Here is a 14701-nt window from a genome sequence, read left to right on the forward strand (position 1 = left end):
AAAATGAAATAATTTCAATATAAAAGTAATTCTTTTCATATAGTTTCTACTGAGATAGGTTTTTTCCAATTTTAAATTATCTAAGAGAACACATTTCTTTTTCTGCTTGTTTCCCATGAAAGAAAGCTTCTCGATACAGTATGTTTATGAAATATTCTTGCTGAAAATATTAATACCATAGATAAAATACAGAAGCAAGTATTACCCTGCCAAATGCAAACAATGGGCTTAAAAGGTATTCTGTATTAATAATTAGGCACTTTGCTTTATTTAACATTTTCAATAAAGTCAAAATAATACTTTTTAGATTTTTTTTCTGCATAATAACTGCAAGCTAGCTGAGTATGCACAATATCCTTACAGCACTGCATACTCCTAGGACCCAAGTCTCAGAAGCTTTCATGTGAACAGTACCTACCATAGTGATGAGTCACTTAGAACTGTAATAATCTTATTTGGTATTTCATCCAAATAAAAATATGTTTATAGGACTAGGCCCTTAGCTATGAGCAGTGTAGTAATGCCTGATGGAAGATACATTTCTTAATTGATCATCTAATTCCATAGTGTTTGAGATATTACAGGATCTTGCTTGTACATTCTAGCTTACAGTTTGTTATTAGACAAATCCAGCACACAGCTATGCTCAACAAAAAGTTGCTTATGACTTTCATTAATGAGTTACCCCAGAGTTAAAAGCAGATATAAGTTTTTCACTTTTGGGGGTGGGGGGGGGAAGCATCAAATATGCTAAATAAGAGATGGCAAGGTTAGGTAGTAGTGCAGAATTTTGTAGATCTTACTCCTCTGCAGCTAGGTACTGCCGATATGGCAAAGCCATAGAAACACAGTGGAAGCAACACTTATTTTATATTGTTATTCTTTACAACCATGCAGTGGTGACACTTTGTCATGGAAATGCTCAGAAAGTGTGACTGTATAGTCATCTGCTCTAGGATCGCATATGGTGCAATTTTAATGGAATGCTTAGGTACTCATTACATTTTACCCCATCTTTGGCACACAGGAATCTGTACATGCATTCTCAGATACCTATGCTGTTCAGATATTCTTAACTGGCACAGATGAATTAAATATGCATATCTGTAGACACATGGCACATATATACTACACAGGAGAGAAATGTCTTGTAAAGAAGGCAATGCCTGTGTTATATAAGCTGCCCAGTTAAGATATTTATTTCATCGGCACTTCACTGCTACGAAAACTATTAAACTATAACTGCACTCGGGCACTGTGCCATCAAATCTGAAATGCATAAAGTGTAGGTGGCTAGATCATATACATTTAATGCCATGATTCTCAGCTGGGAACATTAAATCAAATCTGTGAGTATTCTCCATGCTTAAAATGAAGATTTTGCCTTCTGTAATCTAGCTTTAAGTTGCACCAAGAAAATACCATGAATTAAAGCAATGTTCAATTCTGATCAAGAGAATATGTGGTTCTCTGAATTCTGAATACAGAAAGTCATTAAACAGTCACATTTTCTATTAGTTGCCATTCAGAAGCCAAAACAAAGTAGGCCTATTTCAGTGGTCCTGTTAGGTGAAGGAAAAGTTCTGTGTAAGATAACTCAAAAAGGATTAAAAATAATGTGTTCTTCTCTCTTTACAACAAATCTGTTCAAATTTTTCAAGACAGCAAGCTCAATTATTGAGAAAAAAAAATTGTCCCCTGAACCAAGCAGAAATTATGCTTAAGCGTACTACCGTTAGTTTTGCGATAAACTGAAACAGGCGTTTCATCTCAAGTGAATCTACAGTGAAAATTCTGGTATAAAAACACACGAAATATATAAAAACTGTAAGGTGTCATCTGTATGTGCATGTAAATATTTACAAATAATATCCTATTTCTACCATACGAAACTGTATATACTAAAGAGAAGAATGATTGCAATTAGAACACATGCTCTGCTCTTCTAAGCTGCTCCATGAGAGGACCTCTATGTACACAAAGAATCTGTTCTTCCCTAGAGACTTTGCAGAGGAGAGGGGCCCTCCCTACATGAAGTTATTTGTCATGTAGCACATCATAGGACTGGGTGGGCAAAAAGACGACCGCTTCCCGCAGCCAGCATGTGCACCCCTTCCCATCTACAGTGTGGGCGAGGCACTGCCTATACCAGTCAGCACACTATGCCTGCAGAAAGGAGCAGCAGCTTCCTAAAGGTTTTGCTTCCCCAGGTTCACCGGCATCTGCACAATATGTGCAACCTTGACCTGCAATGGCAGGTTTCCTAAACAGACTGCTACCGACAGCATCTTTATTTCTGTATGTCATATAGGCTTTGGAGTGCAATGGTAGAATTCAACCCGACTCTATATGGATTCCTCGAGGCCAGATTTAATCCACAACATGCTTATCTCTCCTACAGAAACATATTAATGCACACGAACAAAAATTTGCAAAGGAGTTATACCCTTGCATCTATCTTTTATACTTGATCTCAAGATAGAATTTTCACTTTGTCTTATCTAAGTACAATTAATTCACTCTATAGTAGCTTCTGAGAAGTTGATTTGGTTCCTTTTTACTGTATGCAAAAGGCATAAGAAAGTAAATAGTTATCTACAACACTAGCAGGTGTGTATTCAGTAGAAATTACATAAAGATACGGAACTATAAGTATCTCCACAAAATTTGAAGTGAAAAACTCAACTGACTTTTAAGCAGAGCAAAGACAACAGAAGACTACAGAAAACATATGCATTACTATGCTCCCTGTAATGTTACCAGAAACTTCAATAAACATTCTATACTAGAACCATTACGCTTGCAATACCTAAGGCAACAATCAGTTTTTATCCAGCACTACCAGGTCTTAGGAAAAAGAAGACCTGAACAATTATTTTGGTCAGATTGCTTATCTTCAGTATTGCATTATCTCCAATTTTATGGAAATAAATTTATGATGTGACTTTAACTAATTAAAATTTCTACAATGAATTCTAAACTCCAGATAGTCACAAGAGATATACAATGTAATTAAAGCTATATATTATTTTTGTCTTAGCGTATTATATACCTCCAACCAACCTTAAAGGGAAAAGCTTACTATGTTAGGCAATAATTATGTAGAATTCTGCCTTGGTTGTAACCTTACAGCGAAATTTATTTGTTCCATAGACATTTACATTATTTTAAACTTCATTTTTATGAAGGCTTTATTAGAAGAAATGTAATCTGACCAGAAGTCATTTTCCAAAAATAGCTAGTATCCCAAATTCCAATCTTTAGGGAAATCATAGAAAAGTGAAATCATAGAAAAGTGCAATCACAAAGGCTGCGATGCTTTTAAGCAATATTATCAGAATCTATTTAGATTTAACATTGCTGTTTTGAATTACCATGTTCTACATCTCTTGTTAAGGGTAATTAATCATCATTCACTGCAAAAGGACTGTTGCACACTCATGAGTGAGCTATACCTGGACCCATGAGAAGCTTATCAAGAAAAAGGTAGTGGCCCAATTACCACTTTTCTAAATATATTTTCTATACAAAATATTTTCAAGGTATAATCCTTAGTTAATTGTACAGTACTCTATGATTTAAACAACAATATTCAGTAAAATAGTAAGTGTGAAACTGCAACACCACATGGAATGAGCACTCTGCCATTTTGCTAGTGTAATCAATATTAGGACCAGAAAAATTTTCTAACACGCAAGCAAAAATATTCCAAAGTTTTTGAATCTTGACTGTACACTTCATGATTTTGGCTATGATTTGCAGCACACTCGTAAGATACACAAATATCTTATGCACATTTCAGTAGCAGAATGGCACTTGGCTTGCTCTAATAGAAACAACAGAGATGCAACTGACAATTTTAAGAAAGACAATGTCCTTATTTGCATGCTGAAAATCTGGTTGTGTCCCCCTAATCCAGGCACATCCATTCATTGTGCAATCTGTCGATGGGTAAACAAATAGTGCAGGATTCATCTCAGTGGGATCTGGCCCTTTGGTCTATCCGAAGTCAATTCTAGGTCGATACTGAAGTACCATAGGATAAGACTAAAAACAAAAGCAAGAGAAAAACAACAACAAAAAAAACCCACAAGAAAACATGAAGACATAATTCATAAAAATTACACAGAAAATTCAATTAAAGAGTGCCTTAAGAATAGCCAGAGCTTATCCCTAAGACACATGTATATGCAGTTTTATTTATATGAAATAATTCTATACATTTCAACAGTTAAATCTATACCTGTACTTCAAATCTATATTTAATCTCTAAGTAATTTAGTTGTAGTTATATGTCATTAACATAAAATTCCTGTATCTGCTTTTATATATTTCATGATTTATATGTTTTACGACATATATACTTGGAGTGCTCAAACAAGTCCTCTTATTTCTGCGTTGCTGAGTTTGAGGAAAAACAATCTTGAAATTTTATACTTTTTAAAACAAATTCAATTTATAGATGATGTATTTTGTTTGATTTTTATAAATATGGAGATTCCATAGCCATCCTCCTAGTCAACACTAGTTAATGCGAGCCAGGCTACTCTGGTATTAAAAAGAAAAAAAAAAAAATCTGGTCAAATTGCTGTCAGCTGATTTTCTGAGAGATGAGGGCTAACTTCTCCCCCACATCCAAACTCCTCAACTTCAGATTTAGTGATATATTTTTATTACTTCTCACTGGGAAATACATGGCAAACCAACTGCTTGGATCTCTGAACTGACAAAATTGTGGGTGGGTTTCCAGAAAGTGCCATGGAATACCTGGGCACTTGTTGCTGGAAGTTCTGGTTATTTTTTCCGTCTGTCAGTATTTCATTTAAGTCTGAAATTTTCCTCGTAACTTCATTAGGATACTGGATGTTTTCTATAGTGTAAAAAACAGGAAAATGTTATTGTCTCAGCAACTATATGGGCTTAACTACTTCTCTGCAACAGGGCAGTGGAATATAGCTAATTTAAGCCTTTTTTAATTGTAAATTTGGAATTACAAAGAATTATTACAGAAGCTATCATTAAAACCAGAAATATTTTACCTTATCCTTCAAATGTGACACAGATGAACTCAAAGTGACAAAAAAAGAAAGATATCACTGCATAGACCTATACAGGTTAATAAACTTTCCATGCCATGGTAGTGAAATGATCACATCACTGGAACTGAATGTGATCATACTTGCTGGGGATTTATAAACTGGAGTGCAGAGAAACTGAACCATAAACCCAGAAGTATTCAACAGTAGCAGGAGCATTTAGGAGAGAACACAGGGAGCACCATGTGTAGTCTGCATGTGCAATTAACCAACATATAGCTCCAGTATCATAAATTACTTGGTCTCTGATTTTTTTGCATAGGATATGACTACCATATTATTTAACTGCTATTTCACATGTTTTTCACTTTGATTTTATAAATTGTCTCTAAAAGTAAACTGTAATTGGAAGTGCACACTGGCAGAGAGAGAGCAGTCAACTCACTGAAATTGCCATGTAAACCAGTGAGGCTCAGTGTTTTTGCAAACAAAATTACAAACCAACTGTATAAATGAAATGCACTATGGTGGAACAATTCTAATTATTCCACCATATAGTAGCAGAAGTAGGCATGACTGCAATAGTTCACTCCCATCCATAGTGGGGAGTGACTCTCTATCATTAACTTCAATTTTTTGCACAAGCAAAAATATTATCTCAAACTTCAAAAGTAACTTTAAGAAATTAGTTCGAAACGAAATTCCCAATGAGGAAACGGAAATATTGTTTCATGCAGGTATGAACCAGTTTGGTCAACGAAATTTGAAAATCAACTTCAGTTTGCAGGTTCTGGAGGTTTTAGTTTGCTATATTCTAGAGATAAGGCATTATTCCATTTCTAATTTTAACAGATGTGAAACAAATACAGTATTAGAAAAAGCTAACATTTCTTTACTCCATTAAAAAGAATATATGAATTGCCATAAAGAGATGAAACCAGTGTAGTCTCATTTGATTCACACTCTTCAGTTTTGATCCCTTGTCAGTGACTGCCCAATGCTACTAGTTAGAAGGATGAGACAGAAGAGGTACATAAGCTTTCCAGATTGATGCAGGTATCAGCCTACAGAATGATCTCTCTAACAAAAAGACAAATGGCCTAATGTAAAGTAAAAGAAACCCCTAAACCTTTTGAATGGATTCTATTTATTCATTCAATAAAGTTTTCTCTGTATGAACAAAAATGTTCAGGCCTTGGACATAGACTTTTAGCACTTTGTAGTGAGGAATTATAAAAACTCCACAAGTTGGATTACAATTGAAGTGCTGACAGGACCTTAATGACTGTAGTATGTACAGTCGTGAGTGCCTCTTACCTGATAAAAAGTGCCATCCTGTGAGTAGACTTGCGAAGATGAGCAGTTCTGACACCGAAACTGCGGAGGAGATGATTTTCTGATCAGATAAGAGGCATCCACAGCTGGACATATACATTTACCATTTAATGTTTTCTAAATTTTCAAATGTAAAGTTTAAAAGTAATTTACTTATTTAAAACAGGAAAGACTTATCTAATGAATAAATGGATATTTTCCCTTTACTACTCTACCTCTTGTAGGGTCCACAGGTGTGCCAGTAAAAGCTCAAAGTGAATAGTACCAAAGACGCAGATAATGGATTTACTTGATCTTGACCCAAAAGAAGAGACTGTTAATTAATTACCGTCACAACTTCAGTTTTATAACAAGACCCAAAACAGTTTGGGATAACAAAATCATAGAAGCTCAGACGTTACTGGACTTATTACCAGCACAATGCAATTTTTACAGGTTTTACTTTGTCCTCTCTGACTTCAGGGGAGTGATTTAAAACTACATTAGGGGAAAGATGAACACATACCTGACTATACTATGTGTATGTAAACAAAACTTACAAATTTAGTCAAGAGTTGTCAACTCTTATATTCACTTAATGTTAAAAACTATAGTTCTGAGATTTTTGAAAAATTTTAACCAGCACAAAGAATGTCCTTTTTTTGTCAAAATGATAGTTACTGTTGCTTCCAAACCAATGTAACTGCCAAAAGTCCATTTGTAGGCAGGGGCTGCAGGATTAAACGTCATGAAAGAATTCCATTATCACTAAAGTTGTTGCCTCAACATTTCCTAATAGTACAGCCAACGCTAACAAAAATATAAGATGGCAAGCCAAACAAACACCCACTGGTTTCAAGGCAGAAGTGGAAAAAGTATTACTTAAAGCTTCCTTATTGGTACAATGTTGGGGTTTCAGCAATTCATCAAATTTCAGTGCAATATTACTTTCAAATTTAATGAATGCTTGCCTATATAGATTTTAAGTCTCCTAATTCCTATGAAAATCTATCCTTCTTCCCCTCCTTCAGACTAAGTTAAAACTTTAAGAAACTTGCAAATTGTTAACTCCACAGTGTGCTTAACTCTCTGTCTTCTCTGTCTGTGCCCCACTGCTTGTTATTCTGAGTACAGAAAAGTTTGGAATTTTCTACAGATCAGTACATTAACATATGTTTAAGTGCTTAATCTTAGCAGCATTCCAATATGGGCTCCATTGGCAGTGATACACAACAAACCTGCACATACTACAAAGCAATAAAGAGTAAAGAACAACCAACAGCCACACACAAATGAATCTATAAAAGAAAGAGAAGAAATGGAGCTAGGACTTCTAACAAAAACAACTAAATATACAAGGCATTAAAAGGGCTACTAAATCAAACTGAATATCAGACCTGAAAGAAATGTCTTTTAATAAGTTAAATATTGCAATTCTAAAACATGCACATGCAGCGAGGAAAACTCATTTAGCTGTGTTATCTGGATGTTAGCATTATACAGCATGTCTAAAAACCAGTATTAACAGAAACAATAATAAAACAATTACCTTTCTACAATAATTTTTCAGTGCCACTTTCAGTTTACTGACTGAATAAAACAGATTCTTAATAAAGAACTGCTGGATGCAGATTTGCCAACTATCGTAATTCAAAAGGTCACTAAACCCAAATTTGTAGAGAAAGAACAAGTGCTTGGGTTTTCAGATACTTGACTTAAAACTCAGAGCAGAACTTGCATGTAAACTTTGTGTACCTGCTATTTTAAAGTTTCAGAATCTACACAATACACTTGCTGGAGGGTTTCCCTCATAGGGCTTAACACAAGAAATCCAGAAAACATGCAAATGCATTTTTAAATAAGGGTTTTTTGAAAGCTCACAGAATATATTGTGGACCTAGCTGTGAAAGCAAGTATACTCTCTATAACAAATATACCAAAACACCATTTACTAGTAACGTAACAGCATTTACGTTTTCGCCTCTTAGTCTCCATCTCGTCATATAGATGAATTCCATAGTATGATCCTTCCCCATGATTTCTCCATTGCATAGTACATCCAGCTTAAAATACAACAGAACAAACAGTAAGACAAAGGGATGAAAAATTTTAATGTCTACACGAACTCTAAGTAAATCTCTGAGACTTAATCCTTTGACTCCTCTCATTATACACTAACTCCATTGGACATGTATATCAAACCTGGATAAACACAACATACTGACAATAAACTATACTGCTATTTTTAATAGTAGCATTCTACTTTATTTTTTCACTTCTGTGTTTTCAATTAAGGAGTGGACAGAAGGCACTCTGCTAAACTAGGTAGGAAATCACTAGTAGACAAACACTCCCTGTATTTATCAATACTACATGCTATCTGTTTCAAGAGAAAGCCTTGTGCTGTATTTTGAAAGCCTTCTCTCTATCGTCAACGCTCTTTCGAACCCAAAGATACAAACCAGAAGTATTGTAATTTTCATTTTTCTAAAATAAATGGTAAAGTAGTTCAAAAAAATTACTTCAAAATAACTGTAAATTACAAGGAAAATGCACTTCTGAGTATACAAATGTGATTCTTCATTAACAGAAGGAAAAAAAAAAAAAGTAATGATCTTACTGTGAAAAATGACTGGTTTAAACTGTATTATACCATCCCACTTCTGCCCTCCCCTGAAAATGCTTGAAAATTCTTTCATTTCTATAGCTATAATGCTTTTCTGTATTTTAGAGGAAAAAAAAAGGTCAAAATTAAAAAGTAAGCAGATACTATGTAACACAAGCCATTAAGGTGCTAGAGACAGATTAAATAAACATAATTAACAAACCCAAATGACATCAAAACGGCTGGTCAGCATGTCATGATACTGAGACAAACTCCTGCATATAGCTCTGCTATAACCTGAGCACTTTGCCTAACTCAGCCCTACCTCTGATCAAAGCTGGGATGCTGCCATTTGTGCTAAAGGCAGCCTGCAGTTCACAGAGTCATTGACTCCTGGAAGACAACTGGCTGAAGAAATAGTCTGTGCTGAGGTAAAAATTCCTGTATCCCTGGGAAGGGGAAAAACAGAGGCAGGAGCCTCACATTTCTCAATTCTGTCCTGCATTGCAACTTCTATCATGTTAGGAAGACCCCCCAGGGAACAGTCTTGGCCAAGATCAAATCACTCATGGAGCAAAGACCCTCTCTCCATGAAATTCCACCTAATCCCACAGAAGGTGCAAAAAAAGTATCTGCGTTTTGAAAGATTCAAACGGTATGGGCTCCTCACTTCTTCATAATTACTGGACAGTTTCTTGCATCTAAAGAAATGAAACTGCAGAGTAATTTGGTGTATGTCTAGTTCATCTCTCCTCTTCCCCACTAGCTACTAGCCCAAAATTGTATTAAGTGACTTTTTTATTAGCCACATGGAAAGAGAAAACATTTATTTTTCACATAAAAATGTCAAAACTTAATGTATGTGTTCCTCCACAGGCGAGCATCAAACTGAAGTTACTAGGACTGTATGAGTTCCTTGATTACAAACTTTAGTCACTGTGATAAAATGATGACTTCCCATTTAAGGGCAGAAAAATATAACTGGGAATATTGAACAGTACTTAGTGATTGGCCTAAAAAATATTCCTCAAGTTCAAATATGATTAAATACCATAAAAAACTAATACTTTGCAGGAAAATAAAAATATAAGCATTATTCTTTCAAATGTACCTCATAAGAACTTGGAAGTTTTAATTTCAAGCTGAGAAACTTTTTGATAGTTCCCACGGTCACTCGAGTAGAACAGCGGATGAATTTCTTCATTAAGCCCTAAAGCAACAGCAACAAAACAGGAAAAACATGTTAGAAATTTTGAAACATGTAAGTAATCTTTAATGCAAGAACGGTTGTAACTGTGTGGGGTTTTTTTTTCATTCAGTAACCAATTGCACTGCACTCTCTTCTAAATCATAATGGCACCATAGGTTCATTTTTGTTCACTTTTTTCCAAAACTTGCATGACTAACAAGTTCATTTAACCCATCTCTGGTTCTAAAGAAATTTTGGAAAGATACAAACGGACAAAAGAAAAAAGAAAACAACAAACCATCAAACACAAGAAAAGCCCCAGAAGAACTTTAAAAATCTAAGCATCTGTGTTAGGAACATTGGTGGTCAAAGAGATGTTAAATTTCTTGGAATTTCTTCAGTCCTTGAGAGAAAAAGGAAGTAAAAATATCCTCAAATAATATAGCTAAAATACAAGGCAGCCTCAAATGTGAGATGTGATCTACTATCACAGATCCTGTGATCCAGAACCTAATAGTTTTGACTCAACAGGAAATCTGGAAACCTAACACTCCCACATGGTGAAGGAGATACAGGTTTCTCACTGTATATAGCATAAACAGACAACGATAACACATACATACGTGTTCTTGCTGAATCAAAACATTTCTGTGTAAGAATTTCCAAAATTATACATGTAATATAGTACACAGAAAATCTAAGTAGCATTTTATTAAACAAATTTTTAGTATTTTTTAAATTCTTGTCTTTGCAATTTAAAAAAACACTATTAAAATCTAAGAGCATTTCTACTTTCTTCTAGCCTCGATACCACTGGGTAATCTTTCCTTCATGAACAGAAACCAAATATCCCTAATTCTTAAAACAGCAATTAGCAGGTATTACCCTACACATTTTGCAGATGGAAGTGACCTGCCAAGGCTACAGGTGACACAACAGTGTCAGAATCAGGTTTACAGCTCAGAAGATCTGGATCTCAGTCATTCAGTGCACAACATATCTGAAATGCAGCTTCATGCTGGCATGGTAAGACAGCAATTCTGAAAGTGTGAGGCAGCTCACCTACAGCTAGTTTTTTAAGTACCTCTGTGGTATGCGGTAATCTGTTGTGTAATGGACTCATATACCATCAAGGCTCTCCAGCCTATATAATCTAAAATTAAAATATAATCCATTTTAAAAAAACAAATCCACTGTCACAGATGGCTTTCTGTATGGGATTGTATTTTTTACAAAATTCTAAGATGCACTGAAATATTTCAAACAAAAGCACTAAATAAGTGTGGAAGTGGAGACATCACCTCGTTGAAGTTTATTGTTAATTGCTTACAAAATTATTTGGTTCCTGTAACAATTCCTATTCTGCCAACAATAACAACAGCACCGATCATCTTTACTACTCACTTTGACTACATTATCTCCTGACTGCCCATTGTTGCGTAAACAGTCAAGGCAAATAGCAATCTGTGGGTCACTCCTGTGATAGTCTTTATCTTCTTCATTTTCGTCACACTCCTCATCTACTTTGGGTTTATCAGCTTTTGGGCTTTCATCTGTAAAATATGAAGATCATATTATTTAAGTGTAAAATAATTAAAAGTCACAGTAGCAACAAACACGTTTCTAAAGTAATACTTCATTTTCAAGAGCATATTTTTTCTTCAAATTAACTTTATACAATTTTAATTCGGTGTGTTCTTAAACTGATCAATTTACCAATCTCTGAACACAAAGTTCTACTACTGAAATTTTAATGTAATATACAAACAACAGATTTCTATATGACAGAAAAAAATTAGGCTGATGGATCACTAATGGTTATAGCTGTTCACTTCTGTTTGTGTCCAGTGATAAAAACCTTGCAACCGTGTGTGCATCAAGATCACTCAACCATGCAAACTTACTCTTTGGTTTGGCGGTTCACTGCCAAAAAAGATTGCTTTTAAATAAACAGTGGAATAACTAATCCCAACACTTGTATGTCAAAGAAACATGGGTAATCAATTCATATTACCTCTCTGCCACACTGTCCAAATGGAGACAAGTTCCTGAAATGTTATCAGGAAGTAAACTGAGGGAAGATAAAACTTTACTTTCATCTGCTTTTGACCTGGTCTAAGCAATGTTATTGTAAAAACTCCAAGTGTCTCTCTCCAGAAGGATTTTATAACTTAATAGCCATATACTTACTTATTCCCCTTTAAAAATAAAAAAAGGTATGAAAAGAGAAACAGTCCCCATATTTTTTGGCAGAGCACATATATCCTATACAATCATATACACCTTGTTATCTCTCTTCACTGATGCTGTTACATGTCCTATTGATTCCTGGTTTAAAAATCTAACTCTTCAGAAAAGGCACCATCTCTTACAGTTTTCAAAGGTTTAGCACAGTCGAATACTGGAATCCTAAGACTAGCACGTACATAGAATCATAGAATGGTTCAGGTTGGAAGGGACCTCAAAGATCACCTAATTCCAACTACCCTGCCACGGGCAGGAACACCCTCCACTACACCAGGTTGCTCAAAGCCTCATTCAACCTGGCCTTGAACACTTCCGGGGATGGGGCATCCACAAATTCTCTGGACATCTAGACAAAGCTACAATGTATGTAAATAACAACCATACAATGAACCATAAAATGGAGTAGTTTTTACAGATTTGGAATACAGTTTACAATAACCCTATTATATACGTTTGTTGTAATGATTTTTTTCTGTATCCCCAACTTATTTATATTGATTTAAAACAAAGGCTGCTCTCTGTTGGAATAAGACATTATCACAAGTAACTTGAATAAGCTACTTTCGCATTTCCTGAGAAACTTTCAGATCAAATTCTGCTGTTTTCTACACTTACCACAAAGTCTTTACATCATTAGAAGAGTTAAGATGAGAAGATAGAATGAAAACTTTAACAAATATCAAGCTATGCCTAAGCTTCTAGACACAGTAATTAGTTCACTTCATTCAGTTTACATACCCAAGATGAATTTTAATCTACATTCACAGCTTTTCTTTCCTACAATTTTGAAGTATTTTAGAATTTAAAAAAGGATTTGTTCACAAGTCCCTACTAGCTATTGACACATTTAGCTGAATGTGTATCATACCAACATTTTGTTCCTATCATCTTGCTATGAACAGAATTTTCCATATCATACTACAGATTACTTTTTTTCTTTTTGTGAAAGTCCAGGAAGCAAACTCTTTTAATCAAGCAGGTGCAGTCTACCTGTCACAAGCACTTGTCTGAGGAGTGTCTGCTTATGATTCACAGATTCTTTGGCAATGCAAACACATCGACAACTTTCAACAGTTGTCACTGCTGAGTAATGGTGGAAGATTTAGTTATGCAGTTTGAAAAGCCTTTCAGCAAACCAACTAAAGAACTAGAGAAACTAGCAAATTTGCAATCACAAAATCATTCCAGAAACAGGTAAACACACAAAAAAGGTTGCATCTTTCAAGATATTCTGATAGAAATTCAAATGCTCCTCCATGTAAATGGCACCAGACTATTTACTAAAAACTCCTTGTAGATATTAGAATTAATGATGTTTGTACAGGCAGCCTCCAGAAATCAATGTGACGGTCCATTACAGGCATGTTATTAAAGTTCAATGATAGAAGTTAAAAAAAAAAGAAAAAGAAAAAAAATTAATAAATTTCAATCTCACCAAAATGGACTTGGTGTTCTCCAAGTCAAAAGCATCAAGCCAAGAACAGAAGACAGGAAAAACAAACAGACACCTCCACTCCTCTTTCCATAAGTCGTAAACTGGTGTCGTTTTTCTTCTAACCTTTCTTGCAAACCTTGGAAACTGTCTACTCTCTGTGCTTTTCTCAGATATTCAATGTAAAACCAATCACCAGAGAGTGAGTACATACAAAACTGTTTGCCCTCCTCCTTCTGCAGTTCAGACTGAAGAGGACCAAAAGACTTTTCTTCTCTGTACCACAGTATGTTTCCTATCAGCATCCATGAACTGTCTCTAGCAACCATTCTCCTAGTGAAGTCACCAATACCTGAGATATGCTTTGTTCTTTGGGCTTTTTTTTCTTGTGATATGTGAAAATTGTAAATCCTGGGATTATTTTTGTTTTTATGGATCTTAGACGCTAAGGTTGGGAACTGTGTTGTGACTTGTGGTACAGCACAGAACTGAGACTCTTTTAAACTAGACTGACCATGGCATTGCAGGGCATGGTATTGTCAACTGAAACAGTCCCTTCTTACTGAAATTATTCTCACCAAACAAATTTATTCTCAGGCAAGATTCTAAAAGCTTGTTTATGGCAGAAAATAGTTTAAGTGCTCATAATTTGTCTCAATGAGTTATCATAACTTTCAACCAGTTTGTAGAGCCAAATTTCCATAGCTCAAGGATACAATCACTAACAGAGCTGGATACATCTGTAGCTACTTCAAAGTGTATTTTAAGAGTTAGAGCCGTCCTTAGATCCACAAAACAATCCAGTCACTCATTACACTTAGTAACTGATCTCCATTAGGTTTACTATTAAATTATGAGAGGAAGGTAAGAACCAAAGA

The 14701-nt window shown here is 35.0% G+C and overlaps 1 protein-coding gene across 4 annotated transcripts in view; it reads right to left on the reverse strand.

The window, feature by feature from the left end:
* Positions 1–3284: 3284 nt before the first annotated feature.
* PCGF5 (polycomb group ring finger 5) overlaps positions 3285–14701 on the reverse strand; it is a 64099-nt gene continuing 52682 nt past the window's right edge. For 3 of the 4 annotated variants that reach the window (XM_086616355.1, XM_086616356.1, XM_086616357.1), the window contains 5 exons: positions 11549–11697; positions 10067–10165; positions 8324–8413; positions 6354–6413; positions 3285–4047 (listed from right to left, as the gene is read on the reverse strand). In XM_086616355.1, the coding sequence (XP_086472481.1) occupies positions 4000–4047; positions 6354–6413; positions 8324–8413; positions 10067–10165; positions 11549–11697 (446 nt within the window). In that variant the 3' untranslated portion in view covers positions 3285–3999. The remainder of the gene's footprint in view (positions 4048–6353; positions 6414–8323; positions 8414–10066; positions 10166–11548; positions 11698–14701) is intronic. The other variant, XM_086616358.1, reaches the window with a different exon arrangement.

This window comes from Tauraco erythrolophus, chromosome 9, assembly GCF_009769465.1.
Source record: "Tauraco erythrolophus isolate bTauEry1 chromosome 9, bTauEry1.pri, whole genome shotgun sequence".
NCBI classification, from domain to species: domain Eukaryota; kingdom Metazoa; phylum Chordata; class Aves; order Musophagiformes; family Musophagidae; genus Tauraco; species Tauraco erythrolophus.